The 24837-nt window shown below is 37.4% G+C and overlaps 4 protein-coding genes and 1 pseudogene across 10 annotated transcripts; 4 read left to right on the top strand and 1 right to left on the bottom strand.

Annotated features, from left to right (window-relative positions):
- Positions 1 to 2438: 2438 nt before the first annotated feature.
- LOC147473241 (uncharacterized) lies at positions 2439 to 4611 on the bottom strand. 6 transcript variants are annotated; one of them, XM_086587690.1, is made up of 3 exons: positions 4363 to 4611; positions 3144 to 3686; positions 2439 to 2812 (listed from the first exon to the last, which is right to left on the bottom strand). In XM_086587690.1, the coding sequence occupies exons 2-3, from the start codon at positions 3622 to 3624 to the stop codon at positions 2736 to 2738; spliced, it is 558 nt and encodes a 185-aa protein (XP_086443816.1). In that variant the 5' UTR covers positions 3625 to 3686; positions 4363 to 4611; the 3' UTR covers positions 2439 to 2735. The 6 variants fall into 6 exon arrangements, with proteins under 6 accessions (XP_086443816.1, XP_086443817.1, XP_086443818.1 ...); XM_086587691.1 differs by having other exon boundaries at positions 2439 to 2803; XM_086587692.1 differs by having other exon boundaries at positions 2439 to 2803; positions 3144 to 3662.
- A 2420-nt stretch (positions 4612 to 7031) lies between these two features.
- LOC147473240 (uncharacterized) lies at positions 7032 to 10662 on the top strand. Its single transcript, XM_086587683.1, has 6 exons — positions 7032 to 7379; positions 7565 to 7658; positions 7737 to 7804; positions 7948 to 8004; positions 9240 to 9491; positions 10330 to 10662. The coding sequence occupies exons 1-6, from the start codon at positions 7278 to 7280 to the stop codon at positions 10453 to 10455; spliced, it is 699 nt and encodes a 232-aa protein (XP_086443809.1). The 5' UTR covers positions 7032 to 7277; the 3' UTR covers positions 10456 to 10662.
- A 1747-nt stretch (positions 10663 to 12409) lies between these two features.
- On the top strand, positions 12410 to 14606 carry LOC147473239 (auxin-binding protein ABP19a-like). Its single transcript, XM_086587682.1, has one exon. The coding sequence runs from the start codon at positions 13819 to 13821 to the stop codon at positions 14443 to 14445; it is 627 nt and encodes a 208-aa protein (XP_086443808.1). The 5' UTR covers positions 12410 to 13818; the 3' UTR covers positions 14446 to 14606.
- A 1554-nt stretch (positions 14607 to 16160) lies between these two features.
- LOC147473238 (auxin-binding protein ABP19a-like) lies at positions 16161 to 17964 on the top strand (annotated as a pseudogene). The gene is made up of 2 exons (XR_015210516.1): positions 16161 to 16307; positions 17070 to 17964. The product of XR_015210516.1 is annotated as an auxin-binding protein ABP19a-like (transcript).
- Positions 17965 to 19508: 1544 nt separating this feature from the next.
- On the top strand, positions 19509 to 21323 carry LOC147473237 (auxin-binding protein ABP19a-like). Its single transcript, XM_086587685.1, is given in 3 exon segments — positions 19509 to 19667; positions 20431 to 20874; positions 20877 to 21323. Coding segments are annotated over 2 exon segments (627 nt in total). The 5' UTR covers positions 19509 to 19667; positions 20431 to 20538; the 3' UTR covers positions 21168 to 21323.
- Positions 21324 to 24837: the final 3514 nt, after the last annotated feature.

The following is a 24837-nucleotide window of genomic DNA, read 5'->3' as shown; positions in this document are numbered from 1 at the left end:
AGCAACTTGGCAAATGGTATAAGAAAAATGCTGTAGGCGCCATTGGTTTGGTTTGGTTTGGTTCGGTTTGGTTGTTGGGGTTCTTTTCTTTGAGATTCACGTGTCATGCCTTTTGTTCTTTCTTCATTGGAGTTAATTGATCGAATCATATCACACACATCACCTGGTCTCTATTTCATCATCCTTCTGGTCTCCTCTAATGAATTTAGATGGACAAAAATTCGCCGAAAGTAACATGATCGAACTACGTTCTTCTATCCTACATTTTCTTTTTATATCGGTGTACGTGGGAGTAAGCATGGGTTCAACAAACTGCTAAGTTTGTATTTTGTTGTTTGTGCATTGTATAGGGTTTTTCAAAATCTGCTATATTTGTCTTTAGATGAATTTTGCTCTCTTTTGTGTTGCTAATTAGAATATGGATAGAACAATAATTATCATGTTGTCAGCTAAATTTGATCTTCTACACATTCTTAAGTCTTAGTCTACCTCCAAAAAGAAATTTTGTGCAAAATGTATCTGTATATGTAGAGATCCAGTACGTTGCATACCCCAGAGACTTCGATACTGGTACTTTGGCTGTTTGGCATGTACCAAATTGTTCTATAATCTAAGCTAGTATTTCAAGCGAAATTCCCAATCCGATTCCGAACCATGGTCTACCCTACTTCAAAGTTCGGATAATAACGCCAATTTCCTTCACATTCGATGTTTTCTGACATTTTTTTAAGTCGGCAATAGGCTATGACTCTGCCAAAAATGCTTCCGGCCAATTATTAGAGGTTTTTAAGTCGTAACAAGATTTATTCCGTGGGCACCCTACAAAAACTCGAAAAGACTATTGTCTTGGTTGAACACTGTCGCATTTCTTAGAGTTTTTCCATGGACAGTAGTAAAAGACTATTGGTACGATTTATTTACTAAGTAAATCTCGAGTGTGTGGAGTGTGGACTATTGGTTTATTTATATGAAGTAATTAAATTCCAAGATGATGTCAATTTTCTTTGAGGTTTTTTTTGGTTAATCTACTGAATAAGTATTGAGATGACTTCTCAAAAAAAAAGTATTGAGATGACCCCTATCTAGTTGCGTTGCAAACAAAAAACATAAAAAAGTCCATATATCTTGAACACTCTAAAGTCTAAACCATCTCCAAGCAAGGAGGCCGATCTCTTTATTTTTAAGCACCTGTTATGATGAACCAATTCCTTCCAAAAGTTGTGTTCTTCAAGCATTTTTGTGGCAATAAACATATATATGAATATATGATATACTGTATATGTACATTTGGTTAGCGTTGATAAAGACTGAAGCAGACTACCTTTACAAACTGGTTACTGGAGAATGGAGAAATGACTTCGATCAATCAATGCTATTACACCGTACCACTGTCTAAACCCAAGAGCGCAGTTAATGAACATGACTAACATGCTAATTAAGTTGAACTATAGAATTGTATGATAAACATGCATATATACTAATAAGAATTTCCTATAGTTCAGTTTCTAGGCCGGTAGGACCCGTAACATCCTTCTTCTCCTTGCTGCTTTGATCATCCATTCCTCAAAGTCTTTGGCGTTGTAAGGGATCCTAAGGACGCCTTGATTATGAAATCCATATTCCTCTGCAGATCTGTAGAGAAGCTCAACAAACTCAGTCTCGCGAAGTGAGTTCCTATGGACCATGAAGCACTTTGTTTCGTTCTCCACACCGACACACACTGGAACATATCCTCTTGGTGCCAAGGGAGACCCCTTCAAGCGTTTGTAACTATTTCCATTCATGATCTTGCTCAACTTACTTGCTTTTACACCCATTACTATGACCCCTTATGAGCTCGCCTGGTTTCTTAGTCTCCAACTTAACGAATAGCCATGCTTCTTAGTCTCCAACTTAACCAATAGCCATGCATATATAAAGCCGTGCATTTATGTGTCCTTGTGTACTAAGAGGGACGGCGATATAGACTCTAACTATACTACAATAGGGTGTTGATAAACTACGTTAGTGTGATGTGATATTCATCACTTGATTACTTGTTCAAATGCTTATATAAATAGTTTTGAATAGGGAAGCAGCATGCCGTGTCCACAAAGTTGATTGCAAATAATATATTTACATCTCTATCAACACTACCGAATGACATAATGATTATTATTTATTAACAACAACATTTATGTGATCTTGGTTTTGAGCGAAAAAGAAGAATAGAGATCTCTACTTCCTTGCAAGATTTTATTCCAGTTGTCTCTTAAGGGCGTGAACATGAACAATCATCTGTCATATGTCATTGAAAATGACATGCCATAATATTACTGGGAAAAATTATTAGTAAGTTATCTCTCAAAGAGTACTCATCTATCTTTAATACATACGAATAGCATCTAAAATAGAATGGAAAAGATAAAACTTAATATATAAATCCTACAAACAAGAAATAGTAAATCGAAACATGTTAATAGTCACATAAACATTACAAAGGTTTCAACACATACATATGTCAAAATTTTCATATAATATCAAATGTGATGCTAAAAAGATTCAGGGATTGAGATTCACTCATAATTCCTCTCCTCTGCTTCTGGCCAAACATTCGACTTCGAAAATTCTAACTAAGTCCTATTGCCCGTGATCATAAAAAGGGGAAAAAATATAAAAAATCAATCAAATCTCAAGAACACCAGCAAAGCAACTTTTCTAAATTAATTTGCACTTCTGTACAAGCCCATAAGCCTTTATTCTTCTGTGTCGTCCTGTTTTTGTTCTGCATCATGCTTTGCCTCTGCATCTTCAGCATCTTCTTCTACAAAATCTTAATTAACTCGGTCAAAATAGTATTAGATGGTCTTGTTGTGCGCACGAAACGAAATAATATAATCCTAACTATACAAAAACTTCGAGTCAAAATGATATGGATTTTAAATTTTGCTGATAAGCCATCTCAGAAGTATATCGTTGATAAGCCTCAGCCAGTCTATCCTAAGTGTCATTAAGTTTCTGTCTTACTAGTTTTCATTTCATTTACTTATCATGTAAATATATTAACATGGCCATTAGCATATTCAATTTGTCAACACCATCATGATACTTCTGTTAGAAGTTAACTTAGAAAGAAAGAATTGAAGTGTAAGTTGAGGGATTACCAGGATCGTCTTCAAGATGAATATCGACACTGGGGTGGCATTGCATCCAGTTAATGAGATATTTGAAGGTCTCGGTCTCACAAGGAATAGTGAGTGCACCCTTGTGGTCGAAGCCAAACTCCTCCTCAGTCTTCTCTAACAGCATTTTGAACATATGATGGCTAAGATAGCTCGTTGGAATAATAAACCTCCGAAGCTCAGGCCCAACATACACTGCCAGATATCCTTTTGGGACATCTGGTGGTGGTTCTGGGCTAGGACAGCCCTCCTCATCAGAATCACAAGCAATGTATGTATTTCTTAAGCGTTTGTTGATGGCTGGAGAGATGCCTGCAAGGGTTTTCTCATGTTGGTGTGGCGGGCTGTTACTCTTTGGGCTAAGTGTTACGGACTGCCACTTTTGGAGGATCTCCTTTAACCGGATTATCTGCCGAATTCCAGTCAATTTGGGGTTCCCATCCTCAGCCATGGCGAGATGCATCAATCAGTTTACCAACTTCAATTGTATACTGCTTGATTCTAGATGAGACGAACCTATCAGATCTTCATTCATACACATATTGGAATCATCCATGATTAACAACGTACCAAAAGAATCAGAACAATAAATCAGCTCTGTCCGGGTAAATAAAAAGTGGTGAAGTTCTAATCAAAATTATGTCTCTAGTGTCATGCACGAACCTGTTTTCATATCTTTGAACTAAAGAAAAGAGCACTTATAACTATCAATTCATCAATTGCATAGTAATCGTAATTGTAATAGAATACTATCTTACAGAAAGTTTTGGCATGCCAAAAAACCATATATACCATTCAAAATTTGAAAATTGTATTCGATCTTTTATTATCTTAGACAATGTATGAAATCCTTTTTCTTTTGTTTTTTGATAAGAATGTATGAAATCCTGACTTAGTTAAATTGTCCAATGATCTCCACGACGCCGAAATAATTCTAGAACTGAAAATGTCATGTGGCCCAATATAACCAACTCGTCCGATCACATACATTTGTTTAGCACCTCGTTGTAACAAAAACTAAATACGTAAAAGGTATTTATATCTTCTTCAGATCCAATCTTGATATGAAACAATCTCAAATGTCGCGCCATACAGTTAAGCAGGATCGAGATGCATGTAACCAACAATAAGAAGACTATAAACAAGAATAATATAAAATTCAGATATAGCTAAAGGACATAAAACAAGGAAATAAACTTACCCTATTAACTGGAGAAAGAAGTAGGTTTGATCATAGGCAATAAGAATGACATTGGAGGTTGGAAGAGTTGTAGAGAGAAGAAACTAAAAATTGGACAACATCTTAGAAAAGAGAGATTTTGTCAAAGATATTGTTTTTATGTGGTCATTCGCATCCTTAGAATATCGGGGGATATGGCAATGGCTACGATCACGGAATCACAGTTCCGGTTTAAAAGGAGAGTGAGTGAATACTGTTTCTTTTGAGGTTACAACTTACAAGGTGCCATCAATTTTATATATGGAGTCTATACATGTTGGTACACTCCATTTTGTCACGTCATATAACTTTATGACTTTATGTCTTCATGGTTCACTTTGATTTCCTGGCCCATATTATTCTGGGCCTCTTTTTATTTATTTAAATTTTTTCGACAATACGATGTCTTATATTATCTTGCAGGCTTGCAGCCTATGCCATCAATATGGGTTATATTGACCCGGTTAATCCCGTATCGCTTTTAATCTGATTATTTTTTTACCAATTTTTAAACTTTTTTCACTAAACTGATTTAATTACTGAATTGACCGCCTAATTTCTCACTAAACTGAGAAAAAAATTTATTTAAAATGTCAATTCTCCACCCAAAAAAATACATAAAATTAACAAATTGAATTTTTAAACCGTATTAATAATAATAAAACCTAATAAACACACCAAGCTAAGAATTTACTTATTTTCTTCTCTTAACGAATGTTAAATATACAAATTATTATAATATCTCTATAATATATATTATCTTCTCTCTCTCTCTCTCTCTCTATCTTTCTTTATTCTTTTAAATATTTAATATAATTATTGTGTTTAGCATCTCTGTAGTACTCTAAAATTGAGTTGATTAGATATGATTATGAAAATTTGATATTTTTTGTTGCATCTCAGATAACCATTTAGAAATATCTTGTATGATTATATTATTATATATTTTAAAAGTGTAAAATATATACATCCGATATAACCGATTAAATTGGAGAAAGAAGTAGGTTTGATCATAGGCAATAAGAATGCCATTGGAGGTTGGAAGAGTTGTAGAGAGAAGAAACTAAAAGTTGGACAACATCTTAGAAAAGATAGATTTCGTCAAAGATATTGCTTTTATATGGTCATTCACATCCTTAGAATATCGGGCGCTTGATATGGCAATGGCGACGATCACGGAATGACAGTTCCGGTTTAAAAGGAAAGTGAGTGAATACTGTTTCTTTTGAGGTTACAACTTACAAGGTGCGCATAGTTGTCTTTCTGGTAATAGTTTTAGTTATGCTCCGTGGTGACGAAATGGTTTTCCTTTGAGTTGATGGTATGGGTATTGGAAGTGTTAATAGTTTGGTGATTGTATTGCGATCAATTTAATATATGAAAAAGATCCTATACATGTTGGTACACTCAGTTGTCATTTTGCCACATGATAGAACTTTATGTCTTCATGGTTTACTTTGATTTCTTGGCCCATATTATTTCGTGTCTCTTTTTATTTATTTAAATTTTTTCGACAACGCAATGTCTTATCTTGCAGCCTATGCTATCAATATCGGTTATATTGGCCGATTAATTGCGTATCGCTTGTATTCCGATTATTTTTGACTGATTTTTAAACTTTTCTCACTGAACCGAATTGACCGATTAATTGACCGAGATTATCGATTTCTTACTAAACTGAGAAAAAAATTTATTGAAAATATCGGTTCCCCACCCAAAAAAATACGTAAAATTAACAAATTGAAATTTTAAACCGTATTAATAGTAATAGAACCTAATAAACACACACAACTAAGAGTTAACTTATTTTCTTCTCTTAACGAATGTTAAATATACAAATCATTGTAATATTTCTCTAATATATATTATCTCTTCTCTCTCTTTATTCTTTTAAATATTTAACATAATTGTTGTGTTTGACATCTCTATATTACTCTAAAATTGAGTTGATTAGATATGATTATGAAAATTTGATATTTTTTATTGCATCTCGGATAATTATTTGGAAATATTTTGTATGATTATATTATTATATATTTTGAAAGTGTGAAATATATACATCAGATATAACTGATTAAATCGCCGATTAATCGCATTTTTTTATTATTGGTAAACTTTGTTTTTAAATGAGATCAGTAACTCTTTGATGCTGGCAGGATTCGAACCCCAAACCTCTAGTATCATCATCCAAAGATTTTACCGACTTTGTTAGTCGTCACCTGCCTTAAATGTGTGGGCAAACCTATTTTTAAAGAGATCAAGAACTTCAATAGTGTGTGGCGGGGTTGAACTCGGACCCTACAGTATCATAACCCATAAATTTTACCAATTACATATCACTCCGAGATTTTTCGGTCATAGCCTCGGATTCGGTCCACTTCCTCGACCCGATTAGTTTCAAAAACCGATTTTAACTGTTTAGGTTAGCAGTACTAGTTTGGAACTTTACTGTATCTAAAATCTAAAATCGGTCTGTGTAAAAATGTAAAATATTCTAGCATGACAGACCCTCAAATTGTGAATGCTTAAGTAAAAACTTCAACTCGTGCACTTGTCAAATATTATTCAGGAGTCAGGACAGATTAACTTTAATTGGGCTTTAACCCATCCATTGGCAATGAAGATATTAGCCCATCCAATACAGAAAATGTCCTTTTCCCAATCACAGTGGTCCCCCGCCAACTTGAAGGTTGGCCGTTGGACCCTGGTTTTCAGTCGCAGCCCAAAATTGACTCCCCGAACAAAGAAGCTTCGCGAATCCAACATAATTGCAAAATATCTCAAAATCTCAGCTTCTGAGATATCGTCATGTTGTAGTTTCTAAAATATTTGTATCAAATTCGTCGATATTTAATGTTCTTCCTTCTTCTTCTTCTTCTTCTTCAGTAAAAGCAGTAATGGCCAGTGAAGAAGAAGGGAGTGATTTATATGCAGTTTTGGGACTGAAGAAGAACTGTTCACATTTCGAACTTAGAAATGCTTATAAGAAGCTTGCCTTGGTTAGTATACATACACTGATGAAATAGTTGTTATTATGATGATGGGTCAAGTTGTTATCTTTTTCCCATACTGCTTAGTTTATATAGTTTTATGTAAGTTATTATGATGATTTGAAGATATTGCCTGCTTTGTTTTGCTTTGTTTACTTCCTATTTTGATATTTATGATTGAATTGGTTTTGCAGAGATGGCATCCAGATAGGTGTTCTTCTTCAGGTGATTCCAACTTCATTGAAGAATCAAAGAAGAATTTTCAAGCAGTACAGGAAGCTTATTCTGGTAACTATTTGCAACTCATAATAAAAAAAATATTCATTTTTTATTTTCCATTTTTTATTTTTTGTTGGGTTATTGTAGTACTATCGGACGAGAACAAAAGAATGCTGTATGACGTAGGTGTCTACAATAATGATGATGACGAAAATGTAAGTATTACGGAAATTGTTTATATTTTTTTTCTTTTGAATTTATGGGATGGCAATTCGAGCTTTTATTAAATAATGAATTCTCTCTGTATAAATTTTACTTGCAGTTTTTTCCTTTTTTTTTTTTATATGAATATGTGCAGGGTATGTGTGATTTTTTGGGAGAAATGGTGGTTATGATGCGACAAACAAAGCCACGTGTGAGTTTTTAAATTCTTCTAGTTTCGTTTAAAGTTTAAACTAGTGGAAATTATAAACGGGCTGTTAAATACAATTTAATATTGTGATTGTTGACTGCACCACATTGGCTATAATTGGCAATTTTAGGGTGATCTTGCCAATATTTTTCAAGTTAATCTATGTTTTCTTATGTTTTCATTGAGACGATGAGATATCGTGGGAACTAATGTGTACTTGTTCAGAAGTAGGAGATTTTTTTTTATCTGATTGGTCAATAAGAGCTATAACACAACCAATCTATCTTAATTAACTGGAGTGGTGCACGACACATTTGGAAAGGTTTCCAGTAGATTTTCTATCAACCCCCTACCCCCAACAAATCTCGATGGGCATCTCTTAAAATTTGGAACATCAAACTCAAAACCTTGTGGCAGTGAGTGGGGTGGTCCTTGGAATTTAAAAATTAGTTGGCAAGGCTTTAAACTCGCAATGTTGGACTATTTATCTCAACAACACGTTTCTTTCGGTGAATTAGTTCCTGATGACGGTCTTTTCGGGCGTTTGGTCATGAATTCTTTAGTCTGAGGCACAAAGTACCTAGACGGTGTGAGTCTAGAGGTTCTTTGGAAGTATAAGGGGAACCCCACAAGAAGCTTTTGGAGCCTCCAGACCAAGTGTAGTTGGTTTCTTTTCAGTTTGTTGAAAAGGGGCTAGGCCAGGATTACAGTGTTAGGGGGAGTGTGAGTGCCATAATTGAGGTAGAAAAGTGCTGAATGTAGCTGTTAAGGATACAAATAAGGATTTTCTGATCCTTACTTCTAGATGGAACTGTTGTTTTTTGCGTGCTTTTTACATTGCAGCATTCTTCTTACCTCCCCTGCTAGAACGTAAGGTGGACCTTCAACATTGTATTGGCAAAAGGTTAGGAAATAAAAAACATGGGTTTACTGGAAGAGGGGTTTAGTTTTGAATAGGTTGGATGAAGGGACGAGGTACTCAAAGATGTTCATATTTACATCAGTCGTTTCATTCATTTCTAGATGCTCATGATCCAAAGAAGCTCCAAAATAATGTAGCTTGGGGAAAGGATAAGGTTTGTCGTCTAAGCCAACATTTTGGGATCAGCTTTTGTTTCACCTAAGGGTTGAAGTGGATGATTTGGCGTTACTTTTTCTCTTGATCTTTGATTTTCCTAGTTCAGAAAATTATATATATTTTCAAGTTTTTTCTTTAATGAAAAATGAACTAATTGCAGGAGAATGGAGAACAAAGTTTTGAAGAACTTCAGAATCTTTTCCAGGAAATGTTTCATAAAGATGAGGAAAATTTCAATCCATCATCTTATAGCTCATCACCAAACAATAGTAGTAGCCATGGATTCTCTTGCTCTTCTTACAACGACAACTTCAATACCAGCAAGAAGAAGAACTGTTCAAGCATAAGCTCTGAAAAGACCAACGTGGACTTTAATATGGAGTCATTTGATTTCTGTAGCTTCTGTGTTGGGGTGAGTTTTCTTTTGTCAAGTATTCTCTCTGTTGTCTCATTTTAATCATTTTTGGGTAACCTTAAAACGAATCTTAATCTTAATCATTTTGGTCTACTTTAATCTTAAAATGAATGGGTTTCACATACAGAATTTAAACACACACTGCACACACCTGAGCAAATGTTTGTATGTACCCAATAAAGAAAAAAAATGAAAATTTTAAAACATGCAGTTAGTTGATTATATGCGGCTTTATTATATATGTTCATCAAGGCCAAATATAGAAAACATGTCAGTAAAGTGAAGTGCATTACTCATACATTAAAAACACTACATGTTGTGCATGACCATTAGGGCGAGCTATGTGCTTTATCATGTCACGTATCTAACAACTCTGTATTTTAGGAAAAATCCTTGTCGGATACGTATCCCCTATCCGTCTTGGATACGATACATGGACCTATTAAACGTCATGTACCTTTAACTTTTGCTATTTTACCGTGTTGGATACTTCATGTCAGAATTGGATATAGATACATGTACCCGTGTCAATCTCACTTAGCATTGCACGTGTTAATTGAATAATGTCATACAGGTGTCCTTTATGTGCTACAAGATATGCTATAGTCTAAATGTGGATATTGTCAAATTCCCTCTGTTTGGAGAGGTCTTCCCGAAACAATCAGCAATTATTAGTTAGGCCTAGTCATATGAAACCCATCTGTACTATAGACAGGTTTCTAAACAATCCTACTATTTCTAGCTTCTTATGATTCCAAAATTGTACCCTTTTATTGCTACCTTGAAGTAGGCTAAAATCATTTAAATTCTAAAATGTGCATTCGATTAATTGCAGATGGAAGGTAATGCACAAGTAATGAATTCAAGAGGGAAAGGAGCAACTGGTAGGCGGACAGGAAGGAAACAGAAGATGTCTTCGAGAAAAGATATGTCTTCGCATGATTCCAAGATTTTGGCTTAAAAGACTGGTAGAGCTCATAGCTAGTAATTTACTGTTTAATTTGCGAATTATGCACGTATTATAAGGATTCCCGTATAAAACGAACAAGACGGCGAATATTTGAAAAATGGTGGTTTAATACGCAAATTTCTTGGGATGTGCTTATTATCGCCAAATTATAATGTCCGAATTATTGAAATTAAAAAAAACGGGGCTTTTATTGTAAAAGTTGGAAACTTGAAATGGAAACTCTCGTACTTTAATACTTGGAAAAACTCAACCGACTAAAAAAGTAGAGATTAAAGAACCCCTAAATGCTTAGACTAAAGAATAAGAAAAGCATGTGTTTAGTTCTTGAAGGCTTTAAGCCATAACTAGAAAACAGATTCCACCATTTTTTAGTTCTTGAAGCCATAACCCATAGCCTTGAAGATCAAAACTCAAAAGCAATCTTGTTTACCAGGAATGGATGTGTTGGTTGTACGTTTTTAATTTTGTTAGTGTTAGTAATAGTAAGTAGAACCAAAAATTTGACATCTATATTATTTTTTCATGAATAAAATTGTAAAAATAAAAATAAAAACGTTATATACTTATATATCAAAGTTTTAAATGTAAAATATATAGCCGAATTTTAAAGGAATGCATTCGTATTATACCCGTTTAAAACACGTATATCGTTTTTTTGCCGTTAGCGTTTTATTGGACAGAATATTTAAAAGTATTATTGTTAAACATTTCGAATCTTAGGCGAATAATTTCTGTATCGAACTTTTGCCGTCCACAAATTTACTAGCTAACTAGAGCTGTTATTAATTTCAATATACAAACGGTTTCTTGCACTTTTGATTTATTATATGGCAGTGGTTATTTATCTTTTAATTCATTTTCATGAAAAATTGTTATGTTATTAAGGGATTATACTTTTTTTTATTCATCTTTTGTGGATTCAGTGAGTTAATATAAACTAGTATTGTGCACATGTGTCGCACTTTGGGTTAAACACCTGATTTTATAGATCGTGGGGTCCTTAGGAGAAAAAAAAAAAGGAAAAAATAGGTGCGAACGGTATTTGTCATGCTTAAATGGCTAGCTCCCCCACACCGCATTTTAAAGTAGTATAGATTTGATATTGTATTGTAACATTGCAATGGTCTGCTAGGTCCATTACGAGATATGTAGGACTAACTATTTTAGGCTGCAAGGAATTGATCTTGAAATTTCATTTCAGGCTTATATGTTGTTATTTTACATCGGTACATGGCAATGATTCCAACACCGGTGTAAATTGTAAAATGATGTGGTATGTCTTTTGAAGAAGGGCCATTTAAGATATAGATGCGGGGTTCAGTTGATCCGTGGTAGTAGTGTAGTACTGTAGTGTAATAAGTTACATCAAACTATTCTCGCAGTTAGCATACATTAAGTCATAGAGCCTTCTCGCTTTGGTCCTTGTTGCCTTCATATGCCCACCGACACACTGACTGGTGTGCATATCCAGGTGTCATGGAAGTGTCAAGTGTGGATCATGTGACATTGTTACTTTTTACACAGGGCCTCAGCACTTCGAAGTACTGTTTGAAGTTACAATGTTGGTAGAAGCATAGGTCAAGTTGGAAATGCCAAACCGAAACCGAATAGCGATACCTTTGGTTCACTATATTAGAAACACTGGCTATTTATGTAGCCATTTGTTCTACTGCTTTAGAGCACCTTCAGTGAGTTCATTGAGAAGAGGGAACTACATTGAGACTTGAGAGAAATGAAGACGTTGATATGGGTAGCAGAGCGGGTTTTCAAGGTCAAGTGTATAAAACTATTGAAGAATGAATGAAAACAGTTCTGCTTTCTTTGTTTGCCAAGCAAATACATGAGGATTGCACCTGAAGAAATTTTGAAAACAGTGATAGTGCCATAGTGGTAAAAGAAAATGTGGTATAGGAAGAGACGAGCAGGTATTCTAGCCCCTGTTCGGCTGTTCCCATGAAATTAATTCCTAATAGCTACTAGATGAAACATGTAAACAATAGGCAAAATGGCATATCGAACCTATGATTTGAAGTCATAATACCTCAAATTTCTTGTGTATTGGGCTCTTATCAAATTGGACGACAACGTGTCTCTAATCGATCCAAAGAAATTGACTAGGAGAATCGAGGCTCATGAGAGTGAATAGAGAGCTTATTACTGGATTCGTACAAAGCTCACTCATGTAACTGATATTGTGAAATACGAGCTGACATTGTCTGAGCTGATGGTATGGGTGTACGATGCAAACAAGTTGGAAAACTGCTTATGGATCAATATAATCCATGAACCCTACGAAGGAGGGAACCATTACAATCCACACACTTCATATGGTTATCCTCTGAAGTGGCAGGAAGACTTGCAGTGATACCTTTTTAGCTGTTAAGAGATGTCTTCTTATGGCCTCTTCCATGTGCACGAGTAACGGACCACCTAATCGAATTTTCTGATTGTTTGTCTTTTGGGACATTCTGAAACTTCATTGCAGGTAAGTTCGTTATCTTATTCTGAAAATAGTTGATTAATTAAGGGTAAAGCTGTAAGAGCAGCTGTTATTGGAATATTTTGTGAAGAACTGATATCATGGATGAATCTTAAATTAAGAAGTAACACTGTGTATTATGAACTTCCTTAAAAGGTATATTTGGGTTGCATTCCAGCTGTTATCAAACGTCACAGTACATTTGTTGTTGATTTATTTCTTCTTTAGCGGCTAATCGGCTACAGTGCAATTTTCTAGTGTAGATGATTGTCATGAAAATCAGCATGCATTATCTTATAGTATTGCACATTTGCACGCCTTAAAATTGTTCTACATTTAGTTTAATCGTTAACATTGTTTCCAGCAAAGAGTATGGTTAATGAGCTTTTTCTTTAGTTAAAGAGTTGCACTAGCTGAAACGCCTGAATTGAGAGAGATGATATTTTCTCTAAGGTTCAACATTAATGATATAAATATAATGGGGAATCCAATTGCAACACTTTACTGCTAGCTCCTCCACATTTTTTTTTGAAAGGGAAGATGTACTCTGAAGTGGTTAAGCAAAAAAATTTGTCAGGAAAGAAATGATAGTATCATTATTGTAGAGAAAAGTAAAAAACATTTCGTTTCCACTTAGAAAAGGCTTTTGTCTGAATGGAGAATTGATTTTTAAGACTACATGGACCACAAATAAATTTTATGTCTTTTCTTACGTACTCTGTCTGTCTGTCAAGCTAACCTTGCTCGTGATCTCTTGCATGGTGCAGGGCCTATTGGACCAGCCAGCAAGCATCCTACCTCCCTATATATAAGTAAATGGTAGCAATCTCACTAAGACCAACCCAATTCAAAGAAACTTCTCTCGTACTAGTGAAATGAAGATGTTCCATATAACTCTTTTCCTCTTTGCCCTTCTCTTCTCCTACACTGTTAATGCAGCAGACTACTGTGTTGGAGACCTCAAGGGCCCTACAAGCCCTGCAGGATACAATTGTAAGACTAATGTCACTGTAGATGACTTCGTGTTTTCGGGGTTAGCTGTGGCTGGGAACACCACAAACCTTATTAAGGCCGCCGTTACTCCAGCATTCGTTTCCCAGTTCCCTGGCTTGAATGGCCTTGGAATCTCAATTGGACGCTTAGACATTGCCCCCGGTGGTGTTATCCCATTTCACACTCACCCAGCTGGAAACGAACTTCTACTTGTCATACAGGGTACTATATGTGCTGGCTTTGTGGATTCAGCTAATACTGTTTTTCTTAAAACACTTAAGAAGGGGGACGTCATGATTTTTCCTCAAGGTTTATTACATTTCCAGCTGAATGGTGGTGGGTCTCTTGCAATTGCCACTGTTACCTTCAGCAGTCCAAGTCCTGGCCTCCAACTCACTGATTACGCCTTTTTTGCCAATGACTTGCCTACTGAAATTGTTGTGAAAACTACTTTCCTTGATGATGCTCAAGTGAGGAAGCTTAAGGGTGTCCTTGGTGGCACCGGCTAATCCATCCTTGGCCACTTAGCTCTTTGATGTTTTGTATGAGCTATGATTATTCGAGAATTTAATCAAATGTGATTTGTGAAGCTCTGTTAATCTGTGCTGTTCGAAACCAACTATCAGAAGTCTAAGAAGTATTTAATTTTGTTTTGCAAGTCTAAGAAGTATTTCTTTGTGTTTTGCATGACTTCCTAGCTAATTATTTACCTTATTCCAACATGAAGGCTCTGTTTGGCCGCAGAAGATTTTGTATTGCTCAACACTGATTAGGTGTTCCAATTCTGCAGATATATTACATAAAGATGATTAATCTGAAAGCTGTTTGGTCTTCAATTATTTTGTCACGGTTTTAACTTGTCCTGTGTTTGGTTGACACTGCAATTTGTTTGTCATGAACAACATATTAGCAGTAAGTTATTCTTTCTTCATTTTACGTGTATACTTCAAATAAATATGAAATGAAATGCACAAAATAAGAAAAGTTAAAATAAATATAAATCTAAACAAGTAAAAGCACTTATATAAGTCATTCAAAATAAGTATCACTATTACATTCTTCATATATATTAAACAAATAAATTAAAAGAAAATTCCATAAGTACTACATCATTTTGAACTTTCATAGTCACTCCACATTGCATCAGCAATTGATTTTCTAAACTCTATTGCCATTTCTCGTATTCTTTCTCTACTAATATTTTCCACACCCCCATTGTTATGCACTACTTCAGATTCTTGTTGGCCTTCAAAATCTTCCAAGTTAAAAAGTAAATCATACGTTTTCTCTCTTCGTATGTGATTGTGTAGAATGCAACATGCTATTACTATCTTCAATTGTGTTTCAAATGGATATGGAAGAGGAAGGGTCAAAATAGGAAAACACTTCTTTAAGATACCAATGATACCCTCGACATCATTCCTCAACGATGAATGTCGCAGATTGAACAATTCTTTGCTATTTGTAGGTTCCAAGACACCATATTCTTTCAAGTGATAGCGAGTGCCACGAAATGGAGCAATAAAACTTAGTGTATTGGCATACCCGGCATCCACACCATAATATTTACCTATATTAATTAGGAAAGCAAAAAAACTATTTGTTAGCTTTGAAAGAAAATCTATATTCAATGATAAACAAATATAAGTGTAATATACCTTTTGGTACATGTAATTTGTCTGCTCTTGTTAATGCCAAAGTCAAAATACGTGAATCTGTGGCAGAACCTTCCTAACTAGCAAGTACATACTGAAACTGCAAGTCAAATGAACATGCCACCAAAATATTTTGCGTAACAATGCCTTTCCTATTTATAAAAAGACCTCTCTTTTGAACCAACCAATACGGGGATATGTGTTCCATAATGGCTCCAACACAATCCCAGTGAAATTTTGTTCAGACTCGACCAATTTAAATAATAAAACAATCCTTCATAAATAATACCTTAAAATTGGACGACAACGTGTCTCTAATCGATCCAATGAAATTGACCAGGAGAATCGAGGCTCATGAGAGTGAATAGAGAGCATATTACTTGGATTCGTACAAAGCTCACTCATGTAACTGTCTAACTGATATTGTGAAATACGAGCTGACATTGTCTGAGCTGATGGTATGCGCGTACAATGCAAACAAGTTGGAAAACAGCTTATGGATCAATATAATCCATGAACCCTCCGAGGGAGGGAACCATTACAATCCACACACTTCATATGGTTATCCTTTGAAGTGGCAGGAAGACTTGCAGTGACACCTTTTTAGCTGTTAAGAGATGTCTTCTTATGGCCTCTTCCATGTGCACGAGTAACGGACCACCTAATCGAATTTTCTGATTGTTTGCCTTTGGGAACATTCTGAAACTTCATTGCAGGTAAGTTCGTTATCTTATTCTGAAAATAGTTGATTAATTAAGGGTAAAGCTGTAAGAGCAGCTGTTATTAGAATCTTTTGTGAAGAACTTATATCATGGATGAATCTTAAATTAAGAAGTAAAACTATGTATTATGAACTTCCTTAAAAGGTATATTTGGGTTGCATTCCAGCTGTTATCAAACGTCACAGTACATTTGTTGTTGATTTATTTCTTCTTTAGCGGCTAATCGGCTACAGTGCAATTTTCTAGTGTAGATGATTGTCATGAAAATCAGCATGCATTATCTTATAGTATTGCACATTTGCACGCCTTAAAATTGTTCTACATTTACTTTAATCGTTAACATTGTTTCCAGCAAAGAGTATGGTTAATGAGCTTTTTCTTTAGTTAAAGAGTTGCACTAGCTGAAACGCCTGAATTGAGAGAGATGATATTTTCTCTAAGGTTCAACATTAATGATATAAATATAATGGGGAATCCAATTGCAACACTTTACTGCTAGCTCCTCCACATTTTTTTTTGAAAGGGAAGATATACTCTGAAGTAGTTAAGCAAAAAAAATTTGTCAGGAAAGAAATGATAGTATCATTATTGTAGAGAAAAGTAAAAAACATTTCGTTTCCACTTAGAAAAGGCTTTTGTCTGAATGGAGAATTGATTTTTAAGACTACATGGACCACAAATAAATTTTATGTCTTTTCTTACGTACTCTGTCTGTCTGTCAAGCTAACCTTGCTCGTGATCTCTTGCATGGTGCAGGGCCTATTGGACCAGCCAGCAAGCATCCTACCTCCCTATATATAAGTAAATGGTAGCAATCTCACTAAGACCAACCCAATTCAAAGAAACTTCTCTCGTACTAGTGAAATGAAGATGTTCCATATAACTCTTTTCCTCTTTGCCCTTCTCTTCTCCTACACTGTTAATGCAGCAGACTACTGTGTTGGAGACCTCAAGGGCCCTACAAGCCCTGCAGGATACAATTGTAAGACTAATGTCACTGTAGATGACTTCGTGTTTTCGGGGTTAGCTGTGGCTGGGAACACCACAAACCTTATTAAGGCCGCCGTTACTCCAGCATTCGTTTCCCAGTTCCCTGGCTTGAATGGCCTTGGAATCTCAATTGGACGCTTAGACATTGCCCCGGTGGTGTTATCCCATTTCACACTCACCCAGCTGGAAACGAACTTCTACTTGTCATACAGGGTACTATATGTGCTGGCTTTGTGGATTCAGCTAATACTGTTTTTCTTAAAACACTTAAGAAGGGGGACGTCATGATTTTTCCTCAAGGTTTATTACATTTCCAGCTGAATGGTGGTGGGTCTCTTGCAATTGCCACTGTTACCTTCAGCAGTCCAAGTCCTGGCCTCCAACTCACTGATTACGCCTTTTTTGCCAATGACTTGCCTACTGAAATTGTTGTGAAAACTACTTTCCTTGATGATGCTCAAGTGAGGAAGCTTAAGGGTGTCCTTGGTGGCACCGGCTAATCCATCCTTGGCCACTTAGCTCTTTGATGTTTTGTATGAGCTATGATTATTCGAGAATTTAATCAAATGTGATTTGTGAAGCTCTGTTAATCTGTGCTGTTCGAAACCAACTATCAGAAGTCTAAGAAGTATTTAATTTTGTTTTGCAAGTCTAAGAAGTATTTCTTTGTGTTTTGCATGACTTCCTAGCTAATTATTTACCTTATTCCAACATGAAGGCTCTGTTTGGCCGCAGAAGATTTTGTATTGCTCAACACTGATTAGGTGTTCCAATTCTGCAGATATATTACATAAAGATGATTAATCTGAAAGCTGTTTGGTCTTCAATTATTTTGTCACGGTTTTAACTTGTCCTGTGTTTGGTTGACACTGCAATTTGTTTGTCATGAACAACATATTAGCAGTAAGTTATTCTTTCTTCATTTTACGTGTATACTTCAAATAAATATGAAATGAAATGCACAAAATAAGAAAAGTTAAAATAAATATAAATCTAAACAAGTAAAAGCACTTATATAAGTCATTCAAAATAAGTATCACTATTACATTCTTCATATATATTAAACAAATAAATTAAAAAGAAAATTCCATAAGTACTACATCATTTTGAACTTTCATAGTCACTCCACATTGCATCAGCAATTGATTTTCTAAACTCTATTGCCATTTCTCGTATTCTTTCTCTACTAATATTTTCCACACCCCCATTGTTATGCACTACTTCAGATTCTTGTTGGCCTTCAAAATCTTCCAAGTTAAAAAGTAAATCATACGTTTTTCTCTCTTCGTATGTGATTGTGTAGAATGCAACATGCTATTACTATCTTCAATTGTGTTTCAAATGGATATGGAAGAGGAAGGGTCAAAATAGGAAAACACTTCTTTAAGATACCAATGATACCCTCGACATCATTCCTCAACGATGAATGTCGCAGATTGAACAATTCTTTGCTATTTGTAGGTTCCAAGACACCATATTCTTTCAAGTGATAGCGAGTGCCACGAAATGGAGCAATAAAACTTAGTGTATTGGCATACCCGGCATCCACACCATAATATTTACCTATATTAATTAGGAAAGCAAAAAAACTATTTGTTAGCTTTGAAAGAAAATCTATATTCAATGATAAACAAATATAAGTGTAATATACCTTTTGGTACATGTAATTTGTCTGCTCTTGTTAATGCCAAAGTCAAAATACGTGAATCTGTGGCAGAACCTTCCTAACTAGCAAGTACATACTGAAACTGCAAGTCAAATGAACATGCCACCAAAATATTTTGCGTAACAATGCCTTTCCTATTTATAAAAAGACCTCTCTTTTGAACCAACCAATACGGGGATATGTGTTCCATAATGGCTCCAACACAATCCCAGTGAAATTTTGTTCAGACTCGACCAATTTAAATAATAAAACAATCCTTCATAAATAATACCTTAAAATTGGACGACAACGTGTCTCTAATCGATCCAATGAAATTGACCAGGAGAATCGAGGCTCATGAGAGTGAATAGAGAGCATATTACTTGGATTCGTACAAAGCTCACTCATGTAACTGTCTAACTGATATTGTGAAATACGAGCTGACATTGTCTGAGCTGATGGTATGCGCGTACAATGCAAACAAGTTGGAAAACAGCTTATGGATCAATATAATCCATGAACCCTCCGAGGGAGGGAACCATTACAATCCACACACTTCATATGGTTATCCTTTGAAGTGGCAGGAAGACTTGCAGTGACACCTTTTTAGCTGTTAAGAGATGTCTTCTTATGGCCTCTTCCATGTGCACGAGTAACGGACCACCTAATCGAATTTTCTGATTGTTTGCCTTTGGGAACATTCTGAAACTTCATTGCAGGTAAGTTCGTTATCTTATTCTGAAAATAGTTGATTAATTAAGGGTAAAGCTGTAAGAGCAGCTGTTATTAGAATCTTTTGTGAAGAACTTATATCATGGATGAATCTTAAATTAAGAAGTAAAACTATGTATTATGAACTTCCTTAAAAGGTATATTTGGGTTGCATTCCAGCTGTTATCAAACGTCACAGTACATTTGTTGTTGATTTATTTCTTCTTTAGCGGCTAATCGGCTACAGTGCAATTTTCTAGTGTAGATGATTGTCATGAAAATCAGCATGCATTATCTTATAGTATTGCACATTTGCACGCCTTAAAATTGTTCTACATTTACTTTAATCGTTAACATTGTTTCCAGCAAAGAGTATGGTTAATGAGCTTTTTCTTTAGTTAAAGAGTTGCACTAGCTGAAACGCCTGAATTGAGAGAGATGATATTTTCTCTAAGGTTCAACATTAATGATATAAATATAATGGGGAATCCAATTGCAACACTTTACTGCTAGCTCCTCCACATTTTTTTTTGAAAGGGAAGATATACTCTGAAGTAGTTAAGCAAAAAAAATTTGTCAGGAAAGAAATGATAGTATCCTATTATTGTAGAGAAAAGTAAAAAACATTTCCTTTCCACTTAGAAAAGGCTTTTTTGTCTGTATGGAGAATTGATTTATAAGACTACATGGACCACAAATAAATTTTATGTCTTTTCTTACGTGCTCTGTCAAGCTAACCTTGCTCGGGATCTCTTCTCTTGCATGGTGCAGGGTCTATTGGACCAGCCAGCAAGCATCCTGCCTCCCTATATATAAGTAAATGGTAGCAATCTCACTAAGACCAACCCAATTCAAAGAAACCTCTCTCGTACTAGCGAAATGAAGATGTTCCATATAACTCTTTTCCTCTTTGCCCTTCTCCTCTCCTACAGTGTTAATGCAGCAGACTACTGTGTTGGAGACCTCAAGGGCCCTACAAGCCCTGCAGGATACAATTGTAAGACTAATGTCACTGTAGATGACTTCGTGTTTTCGGGGTTAGCTGTGGCTGGGAACACCACAAACCTTATTAAGGCCGCCGTTACTCCAGCATTCGTTTCCCAGTTCCCTGGCTTGAATGGCCTTGGAATCTCAATTGGACGCTTAGACATTGCCCCCGGTGGTGTTATCCCATTTCACACTCACCCAGCTGGAAACGAACTTCTACTTGTCATTTACAGGGTACTATATTTGCTGGCTTTGTGGATTCAGCTAATACTGTTTTTCTTAAAACACTTAAGAAGGGGGACGTCATGATTTTTCCTCAAGGTTTATTACATTTCCAGCTGAATGGTGGTGGGTCTCTTGCAATTGCCACTGTTACCTTCAGCAGTCCAAGTCCTGGCCTCCAACTCACTGATTACGCCTTTTTTGCCAATGACTTGCCTACTGAAATTGTTGTGAAAACTACTTTCCTTGATGATGCTCAAGTGAGGAAGCTTAAGGGTGTCCTTGGTGGCACCGGCTAATCCATCCTTGGCCACTTAGCTCTTTGATGTTTTGTATGAGCTATGATTATTCGAATTTAATCAAATGTGATTTGTGAAGCTCTGTTAATCTATTTGATTTGTGCTGTTTGAAACCAACTATCAGAAGTCTAAGAAGTATTTAATTTTGTTTTGCAAGTCTAAGAAGTATTTCTTTGTGTTTTGCATAACTTCCTAGCTAATTTACCTTATTCTAACATGAGGAGTAACAGTTGCATCCCCCAAAACACTAATAGTTAGTTCGTTACATCCTCTGTTCTTCGCACATGTATGTGCTCACAGTAGCATAGTCCTTAGTCCTTACTCCAGACAGAATTAACTATTAACTTATATGCATAGAACAAGATGCAGTGGAAGTAGGAAAATAAAACCCTCTAGTGTCTTACAACAGAAATTACCATTCAAAAAGGTAGACATGCGAAACATTGACTCACTGCATGAAACCTTGGATCTTTAAATGCAAAACCATGTGTGTTGTGTGTTGTGTTTCAAGTTTCAATTGCATTTCAATAACATTAGAAATTTCGAAGCGATTACACTAGGAGAGATTTGTACACACTGCATATGCATAATGCATGTATATGGTATACCTCAGAGTCAAGGAAGTTTTAGTGAACAGTGGGACCTTGATCTTATGGTGGAGCGAAGTCGGGTGGTAAACTGGTCACAAAAGGGGATGCGATGGGATAAGCTTATCCTAAACCTTGTGGTCGAAACTCGTGATAGTGTCATTAAGTTGTCACAGTTGGCTGGTTGCATACTTGCATCGTCTCCAGGCCAGTTCCCTACATCTTTTATATTACTTGTAAAGGTGTGGTGTGTTATTCCTCTACAAACAGTCTCTGGGGACTGATATGAATAAATGGGTGAGACCGAGTTCGCTTTTTGGGAGCTTAACTGCCACGATCTTTGAAATTTTGGGCTCGAGAGTAGAATCGTGAGTCTGGCGTAGTTCATAGGAGTGGTATTTATAGAGATTCGAGTGTATCCTCACCCTCCACGTGTAGAGGATATCACTGGCGTGGGGTGTGGATCATGGGAGCATGTGAGAAATATCTACATAGGTCCTTTGTGATGATGAGGAGGTGATCACGAGCAAGTAACTTGCGGCGTGATCGATGTGATCGATAGTCGATTAGTGCAAATTACTCCGTCGGTCATGATTGCTTATGGATAGGAGTATGTGTCACCGCTGATGTAGTTCGTGTGATGGTGTGCGTCGTCTTGTGGGGCGTTGTTGGCTCGTGGATGCGACGATATCCGCAGTCGGTGCCTTAGTTCCACTGCTAAAAGCGTCTTTGTATAGAGAATATCACTCCCCTACACGACCCTCTTAGTAGGTTGAAAAAACGACCTTTGAGAGAACGGTAACACGCAGCGTACTATGTGATAGTTGGGGATCGCCCACGATCGATTGTAGAAACGACTAGTGCTGCTAAGCGTAAGTTGGTTAGATGTGATCGTGTGGACGCTAATGCGACGACGTGGCGGGATCTGGCGATTCGCGACAAAGGAACGTGAAGCCCGTTTTTGGGATGTGAAAAGACAAAGGCGATTACTTGGAAGTCGTGGGGGCTAGAGGCTACGGTGTAATCATAATGCCTTTGAAATTGAGGGCGGTTGTTCAAAAATCTTACTTGCTTGGTCGAGGCTTCATTTGGCTACCGTTTGGTAGAGAACTTCATTAAGCGATCAACCCCTCGGGTTAGTTTTTTACGCCATTTTGAACCCGTTTCCCTTGTTTAGTGTTAAGCTTCCGTGCTAGAGTAGTTAGGGTGCTCTGTTAGATACCGGTAGCTAGGTTTGTTACGTTTAGAGGAGAAGAATGTCGGATTCGATGACACTCGTTCGCACGAAGTCGTGAAGTTTCCTTGGTTGGGAAGAGGAGGAGGAGAGCGGATGAATCACCGGTGGTAAATTTGGGTGAGGAAGATAGGGATGAAATTTGAAGTGAAGAGTGAAGAAGCGCGATGCTCGATGCATACGTGTTCCGACGTTGGCACGGCGACGTGGCGGTGAGGTCGGCTTCGCGAAGTAGCCGCTTTAGTCTGTGGATAAACACGCCTTGAGGCGTTTCCATATCGAGGAAAAGATATGGTATAACCGTAGAAGTCCGGAGATCCACGAGCCCCGACCGGAAGCCCCTGGTCTTTAGCGATAGATGCCCCAATCGCACCGCGGGGGGTGATCGTCTGGGCATTTGAGGGCCCACATGACGATACCCTTTTCGAAGTTGGTTTGTCAATTTTTGAACCGCTGTGGCAAAGCGCCTGTGCAGTTCGTGGGTAACACCTGGCGGTTGTTAAAGGTGTTCGACCTGTTGAACGCCAGCGGTGAATACCAGATCGAAGTCGCTGATATTATTGAGCACTTCACCTTGAAGCGATCTAGGGCATACAATTTTAGCTTGCAAACCCGAAGCTACTGCGCCCGTTACGGATGGAGTGAAAGTAACGAAGTCTTGGGATAAAAGACCGTTCTCGCTAGTCGGTAACTCATCGCGGCGGAGTTGGTGTGGACGTGAAAGCGTGTGATTTCACCTGGTGGGTACCGATGACGCTTTCTTAGGTTTTATTTGATATCGATTGATTTTGTCTTGATCGAACATTTGTTGTTTTGTCGTTTGTACTGGATACCGCATTTTGTATCTAACCGAAAGCGGTGATCGAGAGATTATTTCGGTGACGATTTCGGACGACGAAAATCGCCAAGTTGCCGGAGGTCGCCCGAAGTTCTTTAAGGGCGTGGAGGACTGTCGTCGTTCGGAAAGAAGAGAAGCTTCGAAAAAAGTAGGGCTCGTGGTAAGGGAGCGTCAAAGTCACGTGTTATGGAAGCGTGGAAGTGATTTGGTGACCGGGGAGGATAGAAACCGGGGTCCGTCTTGGGGTGAAGCGACCCCCGAAGTCTTTGGGGCCTCGGTGCAGGTCGGGCATGGGTCGGAGGATGCTCCTTCCGGCGTTGAGGGCGTTCCTTCGATGTTTCGGAGTACCGACACCGCTAAAGGCTGCGAGGGTGGCCCGAATCGCATGCGGGGTGGTGAGGTGCGAATGGGAGGGAGCTGGCGACTCATGCAACCCGAGGTCGTCAGGCCGATGCGACTTCGCCGTTCTAGCCGAGGGGCGCCCTCGGAGGTTGCCCGGAGGTCATTCGACCCGGGTGGTTGGAGATGCCTCGGGCAAGATGAAGGGAAGGTTGGCTCCGGAGACGCGGTAAGGGGCCGCCCAGACCGGAAAGGACCAATTTGGGTATGACGATGTATGTGGAAGAAGTAACTGGGAAGAAGCGCTATGTGAAGAGGTCAGACTGCAGCTACAAGTCTGCACCCATAGCCGCTTGCTTGTTGGAAGGGATGACGCTTGATGGTGATAGGAAGGACCTTGACTCCAAGGAACTAGAGTCGAATCGAGCCCGAGTGGATAAAGGCGATTTGCCGGTAAAGTGGTAGTGTTATTATGCGCTTGTGCTATCCCCTTATTGTTAATCGTTGCTTATCGTGTGTTTGTGGTACTATAATGGCTGCCGCTGCCGGATGGTTGCGGGTATCGAGAAATTGAAGACAACTGCCTTGTTTGGCCGAGATGGAAGTCGGAGGTTGAGTCCGCGAGGCTCGAGATCTCCGATCTCCGGAAGCGATATCTCAATCGGAGAAGGT

The sequence above is a fragment of the Coptis chinensis genome, unplaced genomic scaffold (genome assembly GCF_015680905.1).
Source record: "Coptis chinensis isolate HL-2020 unplaced genomic scaffold, ASM1568090v1 utg3132_pilon_pilon, whole genome shotgun sequence".
NCBI classification, from domain to species: Eukaryota; Viridiplantae; Streptophyta; class Magnoliopsida; order Ranunculales; family Ranunculaceae; genus Coptis; species Coptis chinensis.
Note: the sequence above shows the minus strand (reverse complement) of the source record. Positions and strands in the feature narration are given on the sequence as shown.

Coding starts and splice junctions, on each gene's coding strand:
- LOC147473241 (XM_086587690.1), bottom strand. CDS start 3,624: ATGCATCTCGCCATGGCTGAGGATGGGAACCCCAAATTGACTGGAATT. Junction 2,813..3,143: donor TCATCTTGAAGACGATCCTG/GTAATCCCTCAA, acceptor GAGTTAATTAAG/ATTTTGTAGAAGAAGATGCT.
- LOC147473240 (XM_086587683.1), top strand. CDS start 7,278: ATGGCCAGTGAAGAAGAAGGGAGTGATTTATATGCAGTTTTGGGACTG. Junction 8,005..9,239: donor TGCGACAAACAAAGCCACGT/GTGAGTTTTTAA, acceptor AACTAATTGCAG/GAGAATGGAGAACAAAGTTT. Junction 9,492..10,329: donor TCTGTAGCTTCTGTGTTGGG/GTGAGTTTTCTT, acceptor GATTAATTGCAG/ATGGAAGGTAATGCACAAGT.
- LOC147473239 (XM_086587682.1), top strand. CDS start 13,819: ATGAAGATGTTCCATATAACTCTTTTCCTCTTTGCCCTTCTCTTCTCC.